The sequence below is a fragment of the Gorilla gorilla genome, chromosome 12 (genome assembly GCF_029281585.2).
Source record: "Gorilla gorilla gorilla isolate KB3781 chromosome 12, NHGRI_mGorGor1-v2.1_pri, whole genome shotgun sequence".
In the NCBI taxonomy this organism is placed as follows: domain Eukaryota; kingdom Metazoa; phylum Chordata; class Mammalia; order Primates; family Hominidae; genus Gorilla; species Gorilla gorilla.
Window position 1 is genome coordinate 39128425 of NC_073236.2, and position 24631 is coordinate 39153055.

General features: G+C 40.0%; 1 protein-coding gene across 9 annotated transcripts in view; it reads right to left on the minus strand.

The window, feature by feature from the left end:
• The window catches only part of RNF149 (ring finger protein 149), a 47571-nt gene that overhangs the window by 16471 nt on the left and 6469 nt on the right, over positions 1 to 24631 (minus strand). For all 9 annotated transcript variants that reach the window (XR_010129874.1, XR_004069370.3, XR_008677067.2 and 6 more), the window contains exons 2-6: positions 17067 to 17317; positions 16071 to 16139; positions 11025 to 11107; positions 8006 to 8102; positions 3799 to 3997 (exon numbers count right to left, since the gene is read on the minus strand). Coding sequence is in view for 3 of the 9 variants with exons in the window: in XM_031007964.3 (XP_030863824.1) it covers positions 3799 to 3997; positions 8006 to 8102; positions 11025 to 11107; positions 16071 to 16139; positions 17067 to 17317 (699 nt within the window). In the remaining 6 variants the exon portion in view is untranslated. The remainder of the gene's footprint in view (positions 1 to 3798; positions 3998 to 8005; positions 8103 to 11024; positions 11108 to 16070; positions 16140 to 17066; positions 17318 to 24631) is intronic.

Here is a 24631-nt window from a genome sequence, read left to right on the forward strand (position 1 = left end):
AGTATACAAAATCACTTCACACAAAAGGCTCTTAGAATAGAATACTTCCTTAAAGATAGCAGCAGATCCCATTACTTTTTATTTTGCCAATTTAAAGTTTCTTTTTTTCTTTTTTGATACAGGGTCTCACTCTCTCACCCAGGCTGGAATGCAGTGACATGATCATGGTCACGGCTCGCTGCATCCTCGACTTCCTGGGTTCAAGTGATCCTCCCACCTCAGCTTCCCAGAGAGCTAGGACTACAGTAGGCACACGCCACCACGCCCCACTAATTTTTTGTAGAGACAGAGTTTCTGCATGTTCCCCAGGCTGGCCTCATGTGATGCAATCTGCTCCCTGCCACCCTACCTCCAAAAGTGCTAGGATTACAAGTGTGAGCCACCATGTCCAGCCTGAAGTTTCTATTAAATGGTGAAATAACATAAGTAATCTCATAAAATGCTTCCTCTTGTTTTATAAATATAAGTGTATATTTATAAATACAAAATTTGTATTTACTGTTTAAATTGACAAAAACTGTATATATATATGGTATACAACATGATGTTCTGAAACATGTATACATTGTGGAATGGCTAAATCACACTAATTCATGTGTATTACCTGACATATTTATTTGAAGTGAGAACATTTAAAATCTACTCTTTGGGCGTCTTTCAAGAATACTATACACTGTTATGAACTGTAGTCACCATACTGTACAATGGAGCTCTTGAACTTACTCCTAACTGAAACTTTGTACCTTTTGATCAATATCTCTCCAATTCCCCCCACACCCAACCAAATATTTTGCACTCCCCTTCAAGGAGGTGAAGTAGGTGGAGAGTGATGTAACTGGAGAGTGGAAGGTGCACTTCCACAGGGAAACACCTTCTCCAGGGTCTACCATGAGTAACTTCCACATTCATTTCCTAGTTGCTCCTGAGAGTCTAGTAAATGTTTTCTCAACTGTAAGTGAAACCACAGTTTTTTCTGGAAGTATTAATGCCTGATTTTTCTAATTTAGTGTTTTTCAATTTATATCGTTACCGTTATAAGGCTGAAAGAACATTAACAGATAAAGTCAACTTGCTGTTGCACAATACTTGAGAATTTAAAAAAAGGACAAAGAGAAAAATAGAAATGTGAGCCCCATATGGGGTGGGGTGGGGACATTGGGGAAACTGGCTGCTTCAGAATGTATCTGACATTTTGCTGCTTTGGAAACCTAGCTGCTTCTTCCACCTTCTTTATTTCTACCCATGATTTCATGATTTCTACCCATGATTTCAAATTGTATTATCTTAGTTCTAAGAGGGTATTTCAGGACAGCCAATGGTAAACTGTAAGGCACTGCAAGTTAACAAGGTAGCAAGAATGCAGAAAAATCTGGAGGCTGCTCTTGAAAGACATTTAGTCAGAATAAGAGTTTTAGTATCTCCAGGGTGCTCATGTACTAGAGAAGGCAAAGTTAGTTTTCTCTCTGGAGTTGGAAGGCAATGGCAAAATCACACTGGTATGCACTCTGGCTCTATATAAAGACATTCTTAAAAATAAGAGCCATTTACCAAGGGAACATGCTGCTTTGCAAGGTGGCCCAGTCTTAGCTGGAGAGCTGTTAGGAGAATGCCTACACAGATCAATCGCTACTATTTTATAATTCTCTGAAATCTATTCTCCTTTTTTTGTTCCACAATGCAGCCTTTTCTTCCTCTGGTGCTGGTTAATACTTACATTCTAATATTTCTACCTATTTTTGCCTCACAGATCCTAAATGTGCTACAAAAAAACTGACTTAGTTTCAATCTTACTGCTTTGGAAAAATATGCTTCCTCTTCTAGGATGACAAAATTCAAAATCTGAAGCATCGATTCTTCCCACTTAAAATAACCTTTAAGTGAATCCAATTCCAGTAAAAATTCTGATGAGATTTTCTTTTACTTGGCAAAATGATTTTAGAATTAATCTTTAAAAAATGTAGAATAGGCCGGTGTGGTGGCTCATGCCTGTAATCCCAGCACTTTGGGAGGCCCAGGAGGGTGGATCACCTGAGGTGGGCAAATCGCTTGAACCCAGGAGGCAGAGGCTGCAGTGAGCTGAGATCGTGTCACTGCACTCCAGACTGGCCGACAGAGCAAGACTCCATCTCAAATAATAATAATAATAATAATAATAATAATAATGATGATGATGATAATGTAGAATAGCCCACAAATTTTTTAAAAGAAGAATAAAGATGAAGGAAATTGCCTTGCAAATATCAAAACATATTATTTGCAATTATTATTCACTAAACAATATTAGGACAACTGATTAAACATTTGGGTTTAATAAGTGGAATAAAAGGAAAAAAACAGATTAGTTAAATCTCCCCTCACACCTTAAACTATATGTGTTTAAGATGTTAATGTAAGATTTAAATGTAAAATACAAAACCCACAAATACTAGCAAAGTACAGGTCAATATCTTTACAATCCTAACATAAGAAAGACCTTCCTAAGTCAGCATGCAATCAAAGGCAGAATCATGAGAGAACAGGAAACTAAACTACGTAATTTCTATCTGGAAAGTACAATGAAAAGCCAAAGGATACAGAAATTGGGGGAGAAATACATAAAATATATGACAAAGCCCTAGTATTTTCAGTGTATAAAAAGCTCTAAGGATCAATATGAAAAAATTACTATCTCCATAAAAAAATAAGCTAGGGATAAAATAAGCAGTTCATCAAAGAATAAAGATGACCAACAATGTGAAAAGAGGACAAAAATGTAATTTAAAAAAATGCAATTAGTCTAGACAACATGGTGAGACTTCATCACTTCAAAAAAATTTAAAAAGTTAGCTAGATGTGGTGGCACACGCCTGTGGTCTCAGCTACTTGGGAGGCAGAGGTGGCAGGATTGGTTAAGCCCAGGAGTTTGAGGCTGCAGTGAGCTGTGTTCTCATCACTACACTCCAGCCAGGGTGACAGAGCAAGACCCTGTCTCAAAAAACAAAATAAAACACAAAAAACAAAACAAAAAAAAAACATGCAGTTCACTACATTTTACCTATCAGAGTGACAGAAAACAATTAGACAAGGCATAAGTATATATACATAATGATTTCAAAGTGCTACTGATAATACAAACACTCATTAATTAGTTTCAAGAAACTATAGAAAATTCAAAATGTAATACTCTGTAGCTGTAAAAAATTATCTATTTATCAACACAGAGAGAGCTTCATATATTAAGTAAAAAGTAGGTTACCTAACAGCCCATAAGTGATATTCACCGACCCTTAAACACCTTTCGATTTCCAGAAAAACATCTGGAAAGGTAATTATCAAAGTGTTAAGATGACATCTCTACGTGGGGGATGACTATTTTCATTTTTTCTTATGCTTTTCTGCACTTTATGTATTTCTTTATTTTCTTTCACAGCTACTAATAAAATTCCTTTCTTCTCTTTTTTTTTTTTTTTTAAAGAGACAGGGTCTTACTCTGTCACCCAGGCTCAGGCTGGAGTACAGTGACAGGATCATAGCTCACTGCAGCCTGAACTCTTGGTCACAAGCCACTCTCCTGCCTCAGCATTCTGAGTAGCTGGGACTACAGGAGAATGCCACCATACCTGGCTAATCTGTAAAGTTTTTGTAGAGATGGGGTCTCACTATGCTGCCCAGGCTGTTCTCAAATTTCTGGTTACTTATTCTTCGATAGCTCAAACTCAAGCAATCCTCCCACCTTAAACTCCCAAAGCACTGAGATTACAGGTGTGAGCCACCACTCCTGGCCACATTCTATTGTTTTATAATTTGCACACCACTCACCTAGCAATGCCGTATTTTCTCCTGCATCTCCTTTAAAGCTGGGATCACACTGTGGCTCAGATGCAGCAGGGGAGGCTGATGGTGGACTGCTCTCATCACTTCCGTCATCATCTGGTAAAGTTAAACTCAAATTTGCAGCTGGATCCCTTCCAGGAGGAGATTCTGGAGCAGGCATCTCCTGTACATCCCCAGGCTCTCCCTTGAGAATTAGAACAGAAGAAAAAACATGATCAAAGCTTATGTATCATCTGGCTCGTAATTCACACACAATATTACGTACTTCTGTACAATGAATCTGGCAAAAAGCACATCAATGTCTCCCTTATCTAGTATCACAAGAAAATGAATTCCTTCTCGACAACCAATCTCCTAAGGCCAACATGTTTTTTATTCTAAAAAACATTTCCCCTCCTTGATACAAGCAATGCCACCTTTTAAACTACTGACAGAAAGTGAAGCTTTCTTCCACTTCCTTGCCTTCCCAGACAGAGGATATGAGGCCATAGCCATGAACTCTGATTACTGCCCTGTGCTGGTTTACAGTGAGGCACTAGGGTTTCAGAGATAAACAAGGCTTTTGGACAGATGCCTTCAGACTGTATTATTTTCTTGAAAAAGTTACTCTGGCTCCTTCCGTATGGACAGGGTGTTGATCAGCTGTAGTTTGCCTCCACCTTCCCTCCTCCTTCCATTTGCTGCTTTAAAAAAAGGAAGACAGTGAAAGTGGAGGGCTGGGGACACTATCAGCATCACTGCACTAAGTCTCGACATTTGGGGGACAGCTAGAAACCTTATTTGATTAATACCAGAGTCAAAGCTGTGTTGTAAGTGGATGGAACTCCTGGTAAAGTGACTTATTAGACGAGGGGTTACTGCAGGTTGACTACGACCTTCTGGCTCAGCATCTCACCATTGCTTCAAGTAAAAACACCACTCACGGGCACCCCTCCTCCCTCCACTGGGCTGTGCCCCCCACAGCCCTGCTCCACCTGTGTTCTAGAACCTGCCCCCTCCTGCCTCATCAGTAACGTAACGCCCTCCCATCCCTACTCCTGACACACCAAGCAACAAATCCTGTGGCTGTGACATCACAATACCCAAACTCCTGTCCAGCCTAGCCCCAACCTTTTTACCTAAATATCTGCCAACTTAACTACCTGCCAACCTCCAACCCTGTCTGTTCACTCCACAAACACAGCATTAGCCTCAACACTTTGGTGTGTCTGATGGATAATGCAACACCCAGCTCAACTGCCCTCTCAAATGCACTTGCCCCACCTTCCAACTTCTACCTGGCAGCAGGGCACATGATCCCTCCTCTGTGCTCCCACGGGCAGCACTTCAAACAGGCCTCTTTGGCCATGTCGTGTCTGTGTGCGTGCCCTGACCCCCCACCAGTCCAGAAAGTGAAATCTTCAAGAGCCCATGAGGGGAGGGGCTGTGTCTTACTCATCTTTGTCTCCCCAGAGCCAAGTGCAGATCTAGCACCTTATATGTCATTTCTTTGACCCATCCTTGCCAAATGAATGAAAACAAGTGACATGGACACACTGAAATGGTTACAGCTATAAACCTTTAAAGCCTGTGTGGTTGACTGAGGGTGACTCTCACTACAGTTATGGGGAAATAGAGAACTAGTTACTATAAGAGGGCACAGCATGGCTAACTAAAGCATACACTGCAGGAGGGGGTCAACAGGTCCACAGAAAAGGGTGTACTGTCTAAAGATTCAAAAGTCAAAGGCAAGACAGTAAGTTTCTGAGGTCTGATGTTACTATAGGTTCTGTTCTTCAAAAAATAAATTAGGCATTCTGGGGATATATATTCTAGCTTTCTGAAATTAACATTCTAAGAAAGCAACTCAACCTTATGTGAGAGGAAGAGTCTTAATTTTTAATATATGAAATATATATATAGCTTATTTCCAAAAACAAAACTCATGAGGATTAAAGTCCCTCTGCTATGGTCAGTGAAATTCCTTTCATACAAACATCCAGAAATGAAAAGCAAGTTTAAAACTACTGACTAATGTAGAAAACAACTTAGAATATGCTTTAGAGTGTATCTAATGAAGGAAAAGAGTTCTAAAACCTTGCCAAGAAATAAATCCATCAAGCTCCCTGTATGCTATTATTTAAAATGCTGTCCCACAAAGGCTCATCCTCTCATCTAAGCTACAGTTTCTGAAGTAAAGAGGGGATGAGCCAGGTTCATTAAGAAAGCATGTTATGCCATGCTAATCATAGCTACAATTACTGAAAACCATGAATACGTGAAGAAATTCTAGAAGAGAGACAAATTTTCTGGACATCAAAACAGTCTCAGTTTCTAGTAAGACAGTTCTTGAACACTGACCTCCACCTTCCTGTTATCACACAGTGAAGGCATTCTGGAACTCACATTTAAAAAACATAATTCAGTGGCCAGGTGCAATGGCTCATGCCTGTAATCTCAGCACTTTGGGAGGCTGAGGCGGGTGGATCACTTGAGGCCAGGAGTTTGAGACCATCCTGGCCAATGTGGTAAAACCCTATCTCTACAAAAAATACAAAAAATTAGCTGGGTGTACTGGAGTGCAGGTGTAATCTCAGCTACTTGGGAGGCTGAGGCAGGAGAATCACTTGAACCCATGAGGCAGAGGTTGAAGGGAGCCAAGATCACGCCATTGGACTCCAGCCTGGGCGACAGAGTGAGGCTGTCTCAAAAAAGACCAAACAAATCATAATTCATAGAGAATGACAGTAGTTGTTAAGGAAGTGGCCTCTTAAGCTAGAAGATGAGGGGGCATTTTAAGTAGACTGCAGTCTGGGAAATAAGTCTTGTTTAACGGGTCAGTTCTTTAATGATGCCACTATAGAAGCTTACATGACCATAATGGCTTAAAGCTGCATAAAGTGATCATCATTTAAAAAACCCCAAATTGTAGTTTCTAATTCTACAATAAACTCTATGAAAAACTCTAAAAATATGTTTAGCAACAAGACTATATTTGATAAATTATTTTCCCCAAAGATCTTTATTTAAAAACTGTTATTGAGACAAGGTTTCACTCTCATTGCCCAGGCTGGAGTGCAGTGGCACGCTCTCAGTTCACTACAACCTCTGCCTCCCAGACCCAAGCGATCCTCCTGCCTCAGTCTCTTGAGTAAATGGGACTACAGGAGCGTGCCATCACATCCAGCTAATTTTTTTTGTATTTTTAGGAGAGACAGGGTTTCACCATGTTGGCCAGGCTGGTCTTGAACTCCTGACCTCAAGTGATCCACCCGCCTCGGCCTCCCTAAGTGCCGGGATTACAGGTATGAGCCACCAAGTCCGGCCTAAAATTGTTTATCTTTTAAATGAGAATATGTTGAGACATTAATAGATTGTATGAAGACTCTAAAAACAATAAAAAATATAAACTAAAAAAATATATTTTTCCCCTCTATGTTCCCCTCTTTGGGTAGGGTAATAGTTAAGTGCTTGGACCCTGGAATTAAGCAAACTTTATTTGAAAGATGATTCCCCATTAGCTAACTGCATGACCTCAGGTGAGTTATTTAGCTTCTCTAAGCTCAAGTTTCTAATCAGTAAGATGGGAATAGTGACAGCACTTATACAGCAGCTGTGAGGATTAGACATAACAAGGTATGGAAGGCATTTGTTCAGCATGTGGCTAGCTACTACTATGATTTCCTTTTCATTTCGCCCCCGTGTCTTCTGTGTAAGGCCCTGTGACCGTCAGTGATGAACCAAAGTCAATGCAGGACAAACTGCCCCAGGTCTATGTGATTCTGAAACCTAGGAATAGGGAATATTTGATGTTAAGAAGTATTGGCTTTGTTTTCTTCACATGTAAAATGAGCATATTAAGCCTGACAACCTATGAGGCTCCTTCCTTTTCAAATATTTTATGATTCTTGTTTATACAAAACTAGCATATATACATTCTGTGGTGCAGCATGCCAAAACACATTACTCTGTAAGTAATTACAAACTCTCTGGGAAACATCTGAGCATATTATTCTACCATCATAAATTTATTTCACTGATTTTTTTACACTGCCTTAATAACTCATTTTTAATAATGAGGAAAATTTCTTCAGAGAACTACAAGGATATTAGTAGCATTTCACCTGTTCCTCTTGTTTCTAGTCAATAATGAAACTGAATCACTCAGGAAGAACTGGGGCAGAGATTGAATATAAACAAAAATGTAACAAACCCAATATCCTAGGGCTTTGATGACATCAAGTTTACACATTGGACATGTTCGGTGATCCAAAAGCCATGGGTCAATGCATATTCTATGAAAAATATGCCTAAAAAGATTAAGTATGTGTTAATGTTTTTAAAATCAATGTTTATATAACTTATAAAGGAAATAAGACATTGTACCAACTCATCCTCTCATTACAAGTTAGCTGACATCAAATCAACATTCTAGTCTACTCACTTATCATGTCATTATTCTCTCTTCCATATGAAACAGAATCTGGCACTTCTAGGGAAATTTTCCCTTCACTCTACAAAAACCATGGCTTATTTATGCCCTCACGCTAGGTTGTACATTTTTATGTGCCTTTGTAAGTTATTTGAAAGCTTTTTGGGAAAAAATGTGGCATAAATCAACTAGTAGTAATAAGTAAACTAATACTAAACTGGCAGTACCTTATATAAGTCCATAAAATGACTCAAATGGAAATACAACAAAAATATTAACAGATCATCTTGCGGTGGTAGGCTTACGCAACACTTATTTTCTCTCTTACACAGTTTTGTATACACTCCATTTTGCTATGATGAACACCTATCACTTTCAGAAAAAAAAAAAAAGGCAGACATATTTTCTTTTGCTGATTTGTCTCAGTTGGCTAACTTTTCCTCCTGTGTGATAAATCTATTTTCTGCAAGTGATGAAGAAAAGGAGTTACCAGTATAGTATGGGTTTCAGAGCCAGACAGGCTGGACTCAGATACGAGCTCTGCGACTCAACGGCTGGGACTCTGAACTAGGTTCCTACACTCTGCCCCACACCAGGGTTAGAGGGGCACATGCAATGTGCATACAACTGTGCCAGGCACAGAGCATACTTGGTAATTGTTTGGTATTATTACTGTTGTTTGAAGACTTTTTTACAAACAGAAATCTGCTAGTGGAGTTAAAAGTAACAGTACTCGTGGCCGGGCATGGTGGCTCATGCCTGTAATCCCAACATTTTGGGAGGCCGAGGTGGGTGGATCACCTGAGGTCAGGAGTTCGAGACCAGCCTAGCCAACATGGTGAAACCCGCTCTACACTAAAAATACAAAAATTAGCTGGGTGTGTTGGTGGACGCCTGTAATCCCAGCTACTCAGGAGGCTGAGGCAGGAGAATCGCTTGAACCCGGAAGACGGAGGTTGTAGTGAGCCAAGATCACACCCCTTGTACTCCAGTCTGGGCAACAAGAACGAAACTCTGTCTCAAAAAAAAAAAAAAAACAGTACTTAAGAAATAATTTTTACAAAAACATAAAAGGAACATGTTGGTTTTATTGGGAAATTTGTTACAGAAATAAAGCACAGGAGAAAATAAGGGAAAAGTCAAAAGCCCAGTAAGGAGACCAGGAAATGTGCACATGCACCTGTGTTTGAGGGTCAGGTCCAAACTCCAGCTCAGCCACCAGCATGACCTAGTACTGCTCATCTGTGCAGCTTCCTGGACATTGTTTTTAAATCAGAAAGACCTGCCCTAAACCAGTCTGAAGTAAAAACTCTTTTCTCTACTTTAATAACTTTCTACATGACACGATCAACTTATACCGATCCAACCCAATTCATTCGGTACCCATCATAGCAATCACATGTAAATGTTTGTAGGTTTAAACCAGCTACCTTTAGTCAGGAAACTTTCATTTGGTTACCCTAATACTCGCGCCTTCATTTCCTTCACAGAATTATCAATCTACTATAAAGTACTTGGATATATACTAACGTACTCTGCAAACAAAGCAAAATATAATTATATACTGACTTGTGGGCTTGCTAATAGGTGTGAAGTATAATTAAAATTCATCAGACTTAAAACATACAATTTCTGTACACAAAATGAACCCTTTTAGCAAAGCAATTCTTTTAAAAAAGTTATCAACTAAAGTATCCCATTACTTTTTTTGGAGACAGAGTCTTGCCATGTCACCCAGGCTGGAGTGCAGTGGCATGATCTCAGCTCACTGCAACCTCTACCTCCCAGGTTCAAGCAATTCTCATGCCTCAGCCTCCTGAGTAGCTGGGATTACAGGCATGCGCCACCATGTCTGGCTAATTTTCGTATTTTTATTGTAATAGAGATGGGGTTTCACCATGTTGGCCAGGCTGGTCTCAAACTCCTGGCCTTAAGTAATCCACCTGCCTTGGCCTCCCAAAATGCTGGGATTACAGTCATGAGCCACCATGCCCTGCCTTCCTTCAAGCAACTTCCTGCTACTAAAACAAAACCCTTAGTATAACCAGAATAAAGGAAAAAAAAACTTTTTTTTTTTTTTTTGAGACGGAGTCTCACTTTGTCACCCAGGCTGGAGTGCAGGTGGTGCAATCTTGGCTCACTGTAACCTGTGCCTCCCGGGTTCAAGTAATTCTCCTGCCTCAGCTACCTGAGTAGCTGGGATTACAGGTGTACGCTCCCACACCCGGCTAATTTTTGTATTTTCAGTAGAGACGGGGTTTCACCATGTTGACCAGGCTAGTCTTGAACACCTGCATCAGCCTCCCAAAGTGCTGGGATTACAGGTGTGAGCCACAGTGCCCAGCCAGGAATATTGATTTTAAATAACCTCAGAAGGAACGCAAGCCCAGGGTGCAAATAACAGCAGACTACTGCCCTCCTCAACCCATTTCCCTTAGGCTGTTTCAGGCCCTTCTCCCTGATCCCTCATTTTCCTTGCTCCCAACACAGCTTACTTTTTGCACTGCTAAATGTATAATGGAATTCCTAGGATTCTGATAAAGCCTTGCTTAGAAGACTAAAAGTCAATCTACGACAAAGATACTTAACGAGTCTTAGTGTCACCTAAGAATCTCCTAGGCAAAGCAATCTTAAAGGGCAAGGAAGATATTACATTTAAAATCCAAGCTGCTTTTCTAAAAAGAAGAGATGATCACAAATTACAAGATCTTCATTATCATAAAAAACAAATAACTATTTTGTCAGACACCTGAAACTTGTCAAGTAATTTTTAACATCTCAATAGGTAAAAAGAACATACTTGCATGGCAGAATTCTAATAATATCCTTTACTTTGAAATTTTCAATACACACTGCACAATTTTCAGCATCAACATCAATTCCCTGTAAAAAGAAAAGGAAAGTGTTACTACATTCTTGGTACATAGTATATCCCTTGGTAAACTCACTACATCCGGACTAAAACAATGACGAATTCCCTTCTACGGTGGTACAACCGGTGAAACTAAAACACAAATAACTGTACTTGGTGTTTACCACTATTAGGGGATTATCTAAATACTACGGCTGAAAAGGAAAAAATTTCATTGTTTGCCTAATCAGATACGAACAGTGTTTAAATACTAATACACTATTCACATGTAATTACTGTATTTCATATATTTAGCCATGTGCACCACCTGTCAATATGGAAGCAGTAAACATTTTATTTATTATTATTATTGTTTTATTTATTTATTTATTTTTAAGAGACAGGGTTTCGGCCAGGCGCAGTGGTTCACGCCTATAATCCCAGCACTTTGGGAGGCCAAGGAGGGCAGATCATGAGGTCAGGAGATTGAGACCATCCTGGCCAACATGGTGAAACCTCATCTTTACTAAAAATACAAAAATTAGCTAGGCGTGGTGGCGCGTGCCTATAGTCCCAGCTACTCAGGAGGCTGAGGCAGGAGAATGGCTTGAACCAGGGAGTCGGAGGTTGCAGTGAGCCAAGATGGCACCACTGCACTCCAGCCTGGGCAACTGTTGAGCAAGACTCTGTCTCAAAAAAAAAAAAAAAAAAAAGACAGGGTCTTACCGTGTTGCTCAGGCTGGTCTCGAACTCCTGGACTCAAGCGATCCTCCTGCCTCAGCCTCCCAAGGTGCTGGGATTACAGGCATGAGCCACCGTGCCAGACCAAGTTTGATTTTATATGTAGATATTATTATCAAAGACTGTATTAAAATGAACTTTCACAGCCAGACACGGTGGCTCATGCCTGTAATCCCAGCACTTTCGGAGGCCAAGGCAGGTGGATCACAAGGTCAAGAGATCGAGACCATCTTGGCCAACATGGTGAAACCCCACCTCTACTAAAAATACAAAAATTAGCTGGGTGTGGTGGTGTGCGCCTGTAGTCCCAGCTACTTGGGAGGCTGAGGCAGGAGAATCGCTTGAACCCAGGAGGTGGAGGTTGCAGTGAGCCAAGATCGCGCCACTGCCCTCCAGCCTGGTGACAGAGTGAGACTCCGTCTCAAAAAACAAAACAAAAAAAGGAACTCTCAACAACATTTAAAATTATATGTTTCAATGAAAGTAAATACTATCATTTATCATACGCAGGGCAAGAATGATGAAATAATTTTTAAAGTCTCTAATAATGGTTTGCAAGTTTATCCATTACTGTGAATGAGTCTACAAGAAAATAAAAATTAGACAACACTAGTCTCTCTAGAATGGAATATGATGTAGACTGAAGAAAACATTTTTGTACAGTTTAAAATGTCTAAATACTAAGCAAGTGTTCACGGGTTGTTAAAAAGTATTCATGTTTTAAGTGCTGTAGAAACGCAAATGTCTGCTATATTATAAAATAAATTATTTTTCAAACATAAAACTTATAATAAAAAGAGAATAAATATAAATAAGCTACTAGCTTTCTGGAATCATATAAAGTAACATATTTACATTTGCTAAAGAATGGAATTACAACTCACAAATGAGAAAAATGTAAATGGCTAAATATTTGAAAATAGTTACCTCACTAGTGATTAAAAAGAATGACCAATTAGAGTAAGTTACCATTTTTCATCTAACTACTTAATAAAGGTACAAAGAAACAAAAACTGCTGGGGAGAAAGTAGTCTTGTGACAAAATTTCCACTTCTAAGAATCTATGGGTCATGGACCTCTTTGGTGGTAATCAGCCCTCCCTACTTCTCTGGCTAACCCCTGGATCTACACACCTGGTCTCACCCATCAACCAAGGCAGCCAGGGCCACAGTGGCCATCTGACACAAGACAGGCCAACAGGATTCTCTTTCCCAGGGTGCTGGGGTAGGGACTCAGGGACTACCAATCAGTATCAGCATGTGGCTGCAAATTTAGCCAGTTCATTTTATGGAACACAGTTACACTGTTCTTATGTAATTACTGTATTTAAAAATATATTTAGCCATGTGCACCACCTGTCAATATGGAAGCAGTAAACATTTTATTTTATTATTAATTAATTAATTTTTTTTGAGACGGAGTCTCGCTCTGTCGCCAGGCTGGAGGGCAGTGGCGCGATCTTGGCTCACTGCAACCTCCGCCTCCTGGGTTCAAGCAAATCTCCTGCCTCAGCCTCCCGAGTTGCCAGGACTACAGGCTTGCGCCACCATGCCCAGCTAATTTTTGTATTTTTAGTACAGATGGGGTTTCACCATGTTGGCCAAGCTGGTCTCGAACTCCTGACCTCGTGATCCACCCGCCTCGGCCTCCCAAAGTGCTGGGATTACAGGCATGACCCACCACGCCCAGCCCATTTTTTTTTTTTAAGAGACAGGGTTTCGCCACGTTGCCCAGGCTGGTTTTGAACTCCTGGACTCAAGAGATCCTCCTGCCTCAGTCTCCCAAAGTGCTGGGATTACAGGTGCGAGCCACCCTGCCAGACCACATTTGATTTTATATGTAGATATTGTTATCAAAGACTGTATTAAAATGAACTTTTAACAACATTTAAAATTATATGCTTCAATGAAAGTAAATAGTATCATTTATCATATGCAGGGCAAGGATGATTAATCTTTAAAGTCTCTAATAATGGTTTGCAAGTTTATACATTACTGTGAATGAATCTACAAGAAAATAAAAATTAGACAACACTAGTCTCTCTAGAATGGAATACAATGTAGACTGAAGAAAACACATTTTTTTGTACAGTTTAAAATGTAAAATGCAAGAAAATCCATGTACAGCTGCTCTTCAGCTTACCATGGGGTCACACCTCACTGAATCCATTGTAAGTTGAAAATAACATTAAGTTTAAAATGCATTTAATGTACCTAACCTACTGAACATCATGGCTTAGCCTGGCCTACCATAAACATGCTCAGAACACTTACATTAGCCTACACTTGGGCAGAATCATCTAACACGAAGCCTATTTTATAATAAAGTATTGACTATCTCATATAATTTACTGCATACCATACTGAAAGTGAAAAACAACACTTGAAGTATTGTTTTTACTGAATGCATATTGCTTTCACACTGTTTAAAGTTGAAAAATTGTTAAGTTAAACCATTGGAAGGTGTGGGCCATCTGTATATACCTCATGGATCATTTAGAAATCTTCTTAAAAATATATATATACCATAAGGCTTTTTTGCAAGGGATCCTCTTTTTTTCAACCATTATTTTGACAACTTTCAAGAAACAGGCCCTGGAAGCATATTTTCAAAAGTGTTCTGTATGGGAAGAGGATAATACCAATTTACTTGTGTTCTCAGAGATTTGATTCAGTAAATTAAACATATACATCTATGTCTTCTCATACTTAAGAACTGCAATTTCCGGCCGGGTGTGGTGGCTCACGCCTGTAATCCCAGAACTTTGGGAGGCCGAGGCAGGTGGATCACGAGGTCAGGAGATCGAGACCATCCTGGCTAACACGGTGAAACTCCGTCTCTACTAAAAATACAAAAAATTAGCTGGGCGTGGTGGCGGGCGCCTGTAGTTCCAGCTACTCAGGAGACTGAGGCAGGAGAATGGCATGAACCCGGGAGGCGGAGCTTGCAGTGAGCCGAGATTGCGCCACTGCACTCCAGCCTGGGTGACAGAGCGAGACTCCATCTCAAATGAAGAAAAAAAAAGAACTGCAATTTCCTGCTAAGGAGGGTAAGAAGACATGTTCCAAGAGGAACATAAACCACGTTTGTCAAGTAACTGACTATGCTGAATGTGTGCAGAGTTTGTCACAGGGATTAACTGGAAACTCTATCCCCAAGGACCTTCTGAGTGATCTGCAAATCAGACACTAATCTTAAGCCATGAGATGTGATTTTTTTTTTTTTTTTTTACTTTTTCTGTTCAACACATTTGTATGGAAAGAAAATCATACCTTGCACAAACTATCAAAATTGAACTGTAGTACGAAAGCAATCAGCAAAGGAATGGTAGCCACCAATACAATTCTCAAAGTCTCATTAGTATCAATTCCAAATTAAAAAAAAAAAATCAAAGGTCTGTAAGCTAATGTGTTATTTTTGCTTTACTCCTTTAAGGTCAAAGAAAGAGATATACACCATAAGTGCATGTACTCTTTCTTTCTGAAGGGGAGTAGAGATTGGAGGGTGGAACAGATTTTTGGTAACTTAGTGAGATAACATGAAAATCAAAACAGCTGAACCAAGTCATAGCTGCAAGTCAACATAATTATCAACATTTCAGAGCGCACCAGAAGAACTATGAAAAGAATAAATCCTATGCATTAGCAACAGTTTTCCTTTTAAGGCATCTATCCTCCAAGAATCTGAGCTTCTAGATTCAGGATTTGTCCTATTTCAAAAATGCTTTAAAATTCTGGTATGATTTTGAACTTTTAAGTGTCAGATTAGCCATGTCAAAATGTTTCTTTTTCCAAAAGTAGTTTTAATAACATCTTTTCTCTCCTTCTCCACAAATGCCAACATTTTCTCCCTGTAACTAAAGGACTCCAAGGGAGTGGACACATAGTCTCAGATTTAACCGAAATGAACTGAAGCTATCAAGGGTCTGTGAAGACTGTATGTCTTTATAGTTATCTGGTTCTAACCAGTACCACTTTCGTCACTGCTGGGAATGTAAGAGCTGTCCAGGAGGGCAGCAACCAGCCACTGTGGCTCCCAAAGTGCTTGAAGTGTCACCAGTGAGGGGCTCAATTTTAAATTAAATTCATTTAAATGCAAATTGCTATATGTGACTAGTGGCTACCATATTAATGCAGGTCTAGAAGGCCCTTCTCAATGGCAAAATATTTCTGCCAATCCTTCTTTAAAATAAACACGTACAGCATATTCTCTACTCTAAACCACAAAACAAAAGAAAAACCATGAAAATATTACCTTTTCTCCATGCTTTACAGTATGAAGTAGAAGCTGGCCAATAACTTTCTTAGTTTCTTTTCTATGGCTCTTGGGTAGGAAAATATTAATTACGGTTATTGAAAAATTTAAATTAAATCACTATTTTTCTTAAAAGTCACAAATATAATACACATAAGCATACAGAAAACATTTCATTTGAAAGGCAAAGTCAAATGACTACACTGAAAATAACTTTTAATGGCAAAACTGTGATTACTTTTGCACCAACTTCATAAAAAAGCCCCCTAACAACAAAAGCCATTCAAATCTTAATATGCAGAACAGCCATATGTAACTTTAAGAGGTGTTTCACCAAGAGTACTGATTTTAATTTCTTGTCTGAAGAAGCAACCACTTCTTATGCTTAAATATTGTCAAGAAAGTAAGAAGCTGAGGATACGGGTACCATATGCTCATCTATTCAAGTACCTAAACGGTAAAGGCCTCTTCCTAGTCCTCAGGACAGAACAGTCAACTTTCCACAATGACAGAAATAAGTGGACGTTCAAAAGGCCTGCCTTGGAAAGCCACTGGCTCTCTGACGGCCCTTCTCTTTGCTGTCACTGAGAGAGATAAATGGCTTTACCACGGCTCCATGATGGAGACAGAGAGGCCCCCCGTTCCTCTCTGCTCCTCACCTTTAGGCCTCGTCAGAGAATGAGGGCTACCTAGGGACAGGTCCACCCTTAACTCAGGCCTTTTCACCACTCCTTTGGGTCTGGCAAGGGACTAAGAGGGTTCCTGCAGGAAACAAATGTGCAAAAGGTAACCCAGACTTAAAGGTATCTAATTTCCCACAAAACAAAAAATTTAACATAGTCCAATTAAAAAGTTACTTCCAAAAAGTCATGTTGAATACTTAAATAATATAAGCGAAAATCAAGATTATGGTCAAATGTAACTTCTAGGAATATATATGCGGCATATTTATGAATTATCTTTTAAAAAGCAAAATTCAGAGTTATCCATCATTACCTGACTTCCAATCTGAGAGCCAGTATATAGGAAACGCTGTATATAGTAAAATATTAGCCAGGCTAACGAGATAATCATCATGGTGATGAAGGCAATGGCCACAAACACCACAGACTGACCGCTGATGAACTCCTGTACATGCCGGGTGCCAACCCCTATGGTCATCGTTACTGGAATTCCTTTTTGCACCAGCTCCAAAATTTCTCTTCCTTTTGGATAGCTAATCATAATGACCACTATATTTCCTGTTCCTGTAGGAAAGAACAAAGAAATCAATGTGAAGAACATAAAATAAGATACAGAGAACAAACTGGTTCCAAAAGAAACTGATTACATTAGAAGTAATAGAATAAATCACTAAGAACTATTCCCCTGGCCGGGCACGGTGGCTGCCTGTAATAGCACTTTGGGAGGCCTAGGCGGGCGGATCACTAGGTGAGGAGTTTGAGAACAGTCTGGCCAACATAGTGAAACCCCGCCTTTACTAAAAATACAAAAAATTAGCCGGGTGTGGTGGTGTGCGCCTGTAATCCCAGCTACTTGGGAGGCTGCGGCAGGAGAATCGCATGAACCTGGGAAGCGGAGGTTGCAGTGAGCTGAGATTGCGCCACTGCACTCCAGCCCGGGCGACAGTGCGAGACCCCATCTCAAAAAAAAAAAAAAAAGAACTATTCCCCCAAAAGCTAGAGCACTGTTCAGTTTCACAGGTGAAATCTACCACCAAACCTTTAAGGCACAAGTAACACCAACAACATTTAAGTTGCTCCACAGCAGATTAAAAAAAAAAAGTTTAAAAATTACTTCTAAGATAATAAAACCAAACATGGTAATAAACAACCAACAAAAGAACCATACAAGCCAGGTGTGGTAGTTCACACCTGTAATCCCAGCACTTTGAGACACTGAGATGGGAGGATAGGTTGAAGACAGGAGTTGGAGACCAGCCTGTGTAAGCGAGACCTTGTCTCTACAAATAATTTAAAGAAAAAATGAGTTGGGAGGCTGAGGCAGAAGAATTGCTTGAGCCCAGATGGTCAAGGCTGCAGGGAGCTGAGATCACGCTACTGCATTCCAGCTTGGGCGACGAAGTGTGACTGTATCTCAACGAAAAACAAACAAAAAACTATACAGACCAATTCCACTTATGAGTACTAATACATAATACCTAAAGCATGTTCATTAAAATCAGGGAGACAATATGAGAATTTCTACTATGATCACTATTATTTAGCATTGCTCTGAAGGCATAAGCAGACACGAGAGAAAAATTAAGAGACATAGAAAAGAAGGGCTAAAATAAAAAATTTTACATGTATTTAGCTACAAATTAATGCAATAATCATAAAATATCAATAAGATTAAAAAAGAACTAAAAATATTGCTTCTAAGTTCACTTAGAAGGAAAATAAGACGATCAGAACAATGTTTTAAACAGTGAAACCTGGACTGGTCTTTAGAGTTAAAGTAATTAAAACACTGTGGCTGTAGCATATGGAGACACCCACAGAATGAGACAGAATAAAAGTCCAGAAACAGACCCAAATACATGAAAGAATTTAGTGCATAAAAGCAGAATTCCAAATGCATGAGGCAAAATGAATTATTTAAAAAATCACGTGGGGCAACTGGGTATCATCAGTGCGGCGGGTCGGGGGAAGCTGCATCCATTTCTCACAACTTACGCCAAAATAAATTCCAACTAAATTAAAGACTTAAGTGTATATATAAAAAAAGAGGAAACATCCAATGGCTAGAAGAAACATGGGAATTAAAAAACACATATTGAAGAAAAACTTCTCCAAGTATAAAAACTACCTCAGAGGTTCTTAAAAAAAATTTTTTTTTAATTACATAAAAATGAAAATTTTCACCGTGAGTAAAAGCAAAACCAAGTTCAAAAGAGTAAATGGTTGGCCGGGCACGGTGCCTCACGCCTGTAATCCCAGCACTTTGGGAGGCTGAGGCGGGCGGATCACCTGAGGTCAGGAGTTTGAGACCAGCCTGGCCAAAATGGCGAAACCCCGTCTCTACTGAAATTACAAAAATTAGCTAGGTGTGGTGGTGGGCGTCTGTAATCGTAGCTACTCAGGAGACAGAGATAGGAGAATCGCTTGAACCCAGGAGGCAGAGGCTGCGGTGAGCCAAGATTGCGCCACTGCACTCCAGCCTGGGCGACAAGAGCAAGACTCCATCTCAAACAAAACACAAAAAGGGCAAATGGTCAACTTGGAAAAAATAGATGTAACATAACAAAGACAAAAAACTAATTTCCTATAAGAGTAATAGAAAAACAAAGAAAATGAAGTTGATTTGCAGAAAAGAAAATAAAAACGGTTTTTTGTTTTGTTTTTATTTTTAAAGAGATGGGGTCTCGCTCTGTCACCCAGGATGGAGTACAGTGGTGGGATCCTAGCTCAATGAAGCCTCAAACTCCTGGGCTCAAGTGATCCTCCTGCCTCAGCTTCCTGAGCAGCTGGGACCACAGGCACACACCACTACACCTGGCTAATTTTTTTCATTTTTTTTTTTTAGAGATGGGGTCTCACTATGTTGCCCAGGCTAGCCTTGAACTCCTGGCCTCAAGCAGTTCTCCCATCTCGACCTCTCACAGTGTTGGGATTCTGGCATGAGCCACTCTATGCCTGACCAAATGGATATTTTAAATAGCAGCTTTATTGAGATATCATCCACATACCACAAAATTCACCCTTTTTAAGTGTACAAGTCAGTGGCTTTTAGTAGATTCATAAGGTTGTACAACCATCATCACTATCTAATTCCATAATGTTTTCATTACCCTAAAAAGAAACCCTGTGTCCACTGGCAGTCACTCTCTCCCTGCAAAAGGGATTTTAAACACATGAAAAGTCTTCCTTGGTAACAAATGAAAACATTTCCTGTAAGATTGGCAAAGATCAAAAAGTCTGATACACTATACTGGCAAAAATAGGCACGAATGAGCACTCTCGCACACGGCTGGACAAGGGGGTGAATAAATTACTACACTCTTCTACGAAAGGCAATGGCATTCAAAAAATTCTAAAAGTCCATATCTCTTTGGCCCAGCAATTCTGTGCCCAGGAACTTAATTGCACAGATGTAACCAATGAGGTATCTATAAAGATTTACTGTTGGTCAGGCACGGTGGCTCACACCTGTAATCCCAACACTTTAGGGGGCCAAGGCGGATGGATCAGGAGTTTGAGACCAGCTTGGCCATCATGGCAAAACCCTGTCTCTACTTAAAAGAAATACAAAAATTAGCTGGGTGGGGTGGTGCATGTCTGTAGTCCCAGCTACTAGGGAGGCTGAGGCAGGAGGATCACCTGAGCCTAGGAGGCAGAGGTTGCAGTGAGCTGAGATCACGCTACTGCACTCCAGCCTGGGCAACAGAGCAAGACACTGTCTCAAAAATAATAATGATAAAATTAAATAAATAAAAAAGATTTATTGCCAATGTTCTTTCCTAAGTTTTTGCTATCACAATCTAAACGTCCATCGAAAGGAAAAAAGCTATATAAATTACAGTATGTGTATGAAGGCTGAAGTAGCAGCTCTGTAAGTACTGACAGTACTCAAGATAGAAAACACACAACATGTAAACTGTGTGGACAGCATGCAGTCCTTAAAAACAAACAAACAAACAAAAAAACCCAAAAAACAAAAAACAACGGAAACCCAAAGACCTACATGCTCCCATCAACACATACTACCCTCTGGAAGGTTACCCCAGAGACTGGAGACCATGACTGTTTCTGGGGAGAGGCGCTTCGGGATGCAGGACAGGGTGGGGGGTCTTATTTGCACAGTAAGAATTCTGTACCATGTGCACATATTAGCTATTCAAAAAATAACTTTTAGGCATGGTGGCTCACGCCTATAATCCCAGCACTTTGTGAGGCCAAGGTATGTAGATCACTTGAGGTTAGGAATTCGAGACCAGCCTGGCCAACATGGTGAAACCCCGTCTCTACTAATATTACACATGCAAAAAATTAGCTGGGCATGGTAGCTCATGCCTGTAATCCCGGCTACTCTGGAGGCTGAGGCAGAAGAATTGCTCGAACCCAGAGTTGGAGGTTGCAGTGAGCCAAAATCTCGCCACTGCACTCCAGTCTGGGCGACAGGGCGAGACTCTGTCTCAAAACCAAACAAAAAATAATGTGAAAGGGTATATAAAGAACGTTCCCTGACATTACACTAAAACCACACTCTAACACTATTTTATTGTGGAGAGAAATTTCATCTGCAGCAAATCCACTGTGGATCTCAAGCTTTGGGATTCAGTTACTGAAATACCAGAAGGGCACCCTTCTAAGGTAGCCCCTGTGTGGAAGCTGATCCTATCATCTGATGACCTGCCTGTCTAAAAGGGTCCCTTGGCAAGAACTGTATTTCCGAGGCACTCACACAACCAACCATGTCATCACAAGGGGACACAACAAAGGAGGAAGGCATTTTCTAAACATCTAGTAGTTAAGAAGGATGTATATAGAAAGAATTATGATGGTTATATCTGATATAACTATATGGCACTTTGCAAGCTAAAAGTCTTTTTTGTAAACTTGCTTTTGTGGAAAATTTCAAGCACATACAAAGTAGAAAGAATAGTACAACGAACTCTCATGTTCCCATCTCAGTTAAAAGCTTTTACACAGAAAACTAAACTATGCTATGATGACAGTTGAATCAGTTTCTGGTACTGATACCACGTTCTTTGTGTGGTAAATGGGGAAGAACACGTTCACATTTATGTCTCAGTTGAAGCAGGAAAAGGCCACACTATCATTCTACAGCTGAGTGTTCAGAAATCCTAGGGAGTTGCTCAATGTCACACACCACCTGAAAAAGCCAATTCTAAAGTCTGAAGACCCAGCTCCGAGGTAGCGTCCCTTCCCCACCCCCATTCATAGGATCACAGGCTTCACAGCCAGACAGACCTAGGTGCAAAAATCACTGTTATCCACTGCCTGGGAGGTTGGACAAATCCATGGTCACTGAGAATGCTTCTGCAGCTACAAAATGGGAATGAGAATGACTCTATTTTGGACTAACACTTTTTCAATAAGAAGGCAGAGTAACAAAGAGCTACAGAAGTAAGGAGACAATTTTGCTTGGGGTGGAGGGAAATCTCCCCAGGCACACTGGAGCCACATCTCAAAGGAGACAAAAAAGTTTACAAAGCAAAGGAAGAGGGTTTCTAGACTGTAGATCACAACAAAATATATTTGGGATGGTGACCAGCCCAGTTTGGCTGGTGACTAAGATACATGTAAAGGTACCTTGTTGAATAAATGAACAGATGAGTGGGAGACAGAAGATTAACTGAGATTTAAAAGGTTCTTTAACACCTACAATCTCAAGGCTGGGGGTGGGGGAAGTGATACTGCCGCAACAAGTATCAGGACACCCTGCGCAGAAAACACTTGCAATATCAATCTGAAATTTCTCACCTAGGAAATTCATCTTAGCTTGCTGAGTTAAAAGAAATTATTATTTTTTTAAAACTTCCTAGCATTAGCTGGGTGCAGTGGGTCATGCCTGTAATACCAGCACTTTGGGAGGCCAAAGCAGGTGGATCGCTTGACCCTAGGGAGTTTGACACCAGCCTGGGCAATATGGCAAAACCCTGTCTCTATTAAAGCAAACCAAAAAAACCTGCCTAGCATGAGGGCTAAACAGTTTGCTATATTATAATCATAGCAGCAAGATTGCTTCTGGGAATTATTTTAAGTTAACAAAACCCAGAACGACGACTCTTTATACCCTGAGATTTGCTTTTCCAGAACATTTCAGGGGATGAACTGGAGGCAGGGCAGTTGGGTAAAAACATGCTAGTTCAGGGGTCAGTATGTGCACAACCGCAAGAGGTGCCAGGCACGGGCACCTTGTGGGCCCTACTCTTGCCTCCGATGCATCGCCGCCTCTCTGGCCAACGCTAATGAGCTAAGCTGCTCAAGTTATTGTGCACCACCCTTCCTTAATTGGCACATGAGACCAAATCACAGCTTATTTCCAAACTAAATGACTGGATTTCGTCACAGAAACTCAAAAGACTTGGGATGACAGAGAAAAAGCCCTTAGAGGTTATCTCTTCCTTCCTTAGGCCTTAACGTTGTTACCAATATTGCTTGACTAAAAAATGTCACCTTGCACAATCCCTCTTCCCCAAAAGAACCTATATACCTTGGCATTAAGACAGGAAAATTTCCTGAAGGCAATTTCTGTTTTATTTTTGTTTTACATTTAGCACAATATCTTTGCACATAATCATAAATCTACTTGCTGAACAATACTAAATAACAAATATAGATTTTTTTTTTTTTTTTTGAGACAGGGTCTCACTCTGTTGCCCAGGCTGGAGTACAGCTGCACGATTATAGCTCACTGCAGCCTTGACCTCCCAGGCTTAGGCGAACCTCCCATCTCAGCCTCTCTAATAGCTGGGACTGTGCCACCACACCCAGCTAATTTTTATATTTTTTGTAGAGACGGGGTTTCACCATGTTGCCCAGGCTAGTCTCAAGCAATCCGCCTGCCTCATCCTCCCAAAGTGCTAGGATTACAGGTATGCATCACAACGTCCCACCTCAAAGACAGTATTTTTAACAAACCAAATTACCCGTAACATAATTTAACATTCTTCTGTGCCAGAAAGTGTTTACTTCTGTTTTTTTGTTTTGTTTTGTTTTTTCAAATTTCTGTGTTCCTCTTATCACCTTGTCAAAATAATAATAAAAGGAAAAAAGTTCTGACTTGGTCAACAGCTTTAAAATTCTTCTGGATGACATGAGTCTAGTGTACTATTTCTCCTCTCAAGACAACTATTTAAAGTAGATTTAAACATTCTCTTGAAGGAGATGGCAGTTACTGAAATATTTAAAGTAGTGGATTAGATTTCTGTTCTAGAAAACTAATTTAGGCAGCAAGAAATCATTTTAAAGTTCCAGAAAGAGAATACTATAAACTTCCAGGTTTTCTGTTCCCCAATAACTAACTGCAACACTCTACTTTTTTCCCTCCTCCCTGGAGAATTTCTGGTCAAATCTTTAAGGTTCAGCGTAAGCTCAACTTAAGGCTTTTCAGCACCATCTGCCTCTTAGATACCTCTTTTTGCACACCTACTATAATTTACTTATAGGTCTCCCTCACTAGACAAGTATTACCTGTTCTTATTTATTAGTTTTTGTAGCCCTAGCATGAAGCAGTGACGGCCCATAAAAAGGCTTCTACGTGAATTAATCAATCTGAAAAACTGGCTCATCTTTTAGTGCTATAGTTAAAATGACCCAATAAGGAGAATTCCCAATAAAGAGATTCCCTAGCAGGTGAATTTGGTGAATTCATCAATATGTATGTAAATATCATGAAAATCTGAAGCCATTATGCAAAACAAACGTTTTTATGGTTGGTTAGAGTGAGTTAGGAGGACCCCAACATAAGTGCAATATTATGTTTTGGACAATTTGTCTTGCTCAAAAATATTTTGTTATTTTTGAATATAATACTATATTCAATGTTAATGTAACTTGACAATGTTAAGAACTCTTTTGCAATTTTCCCAA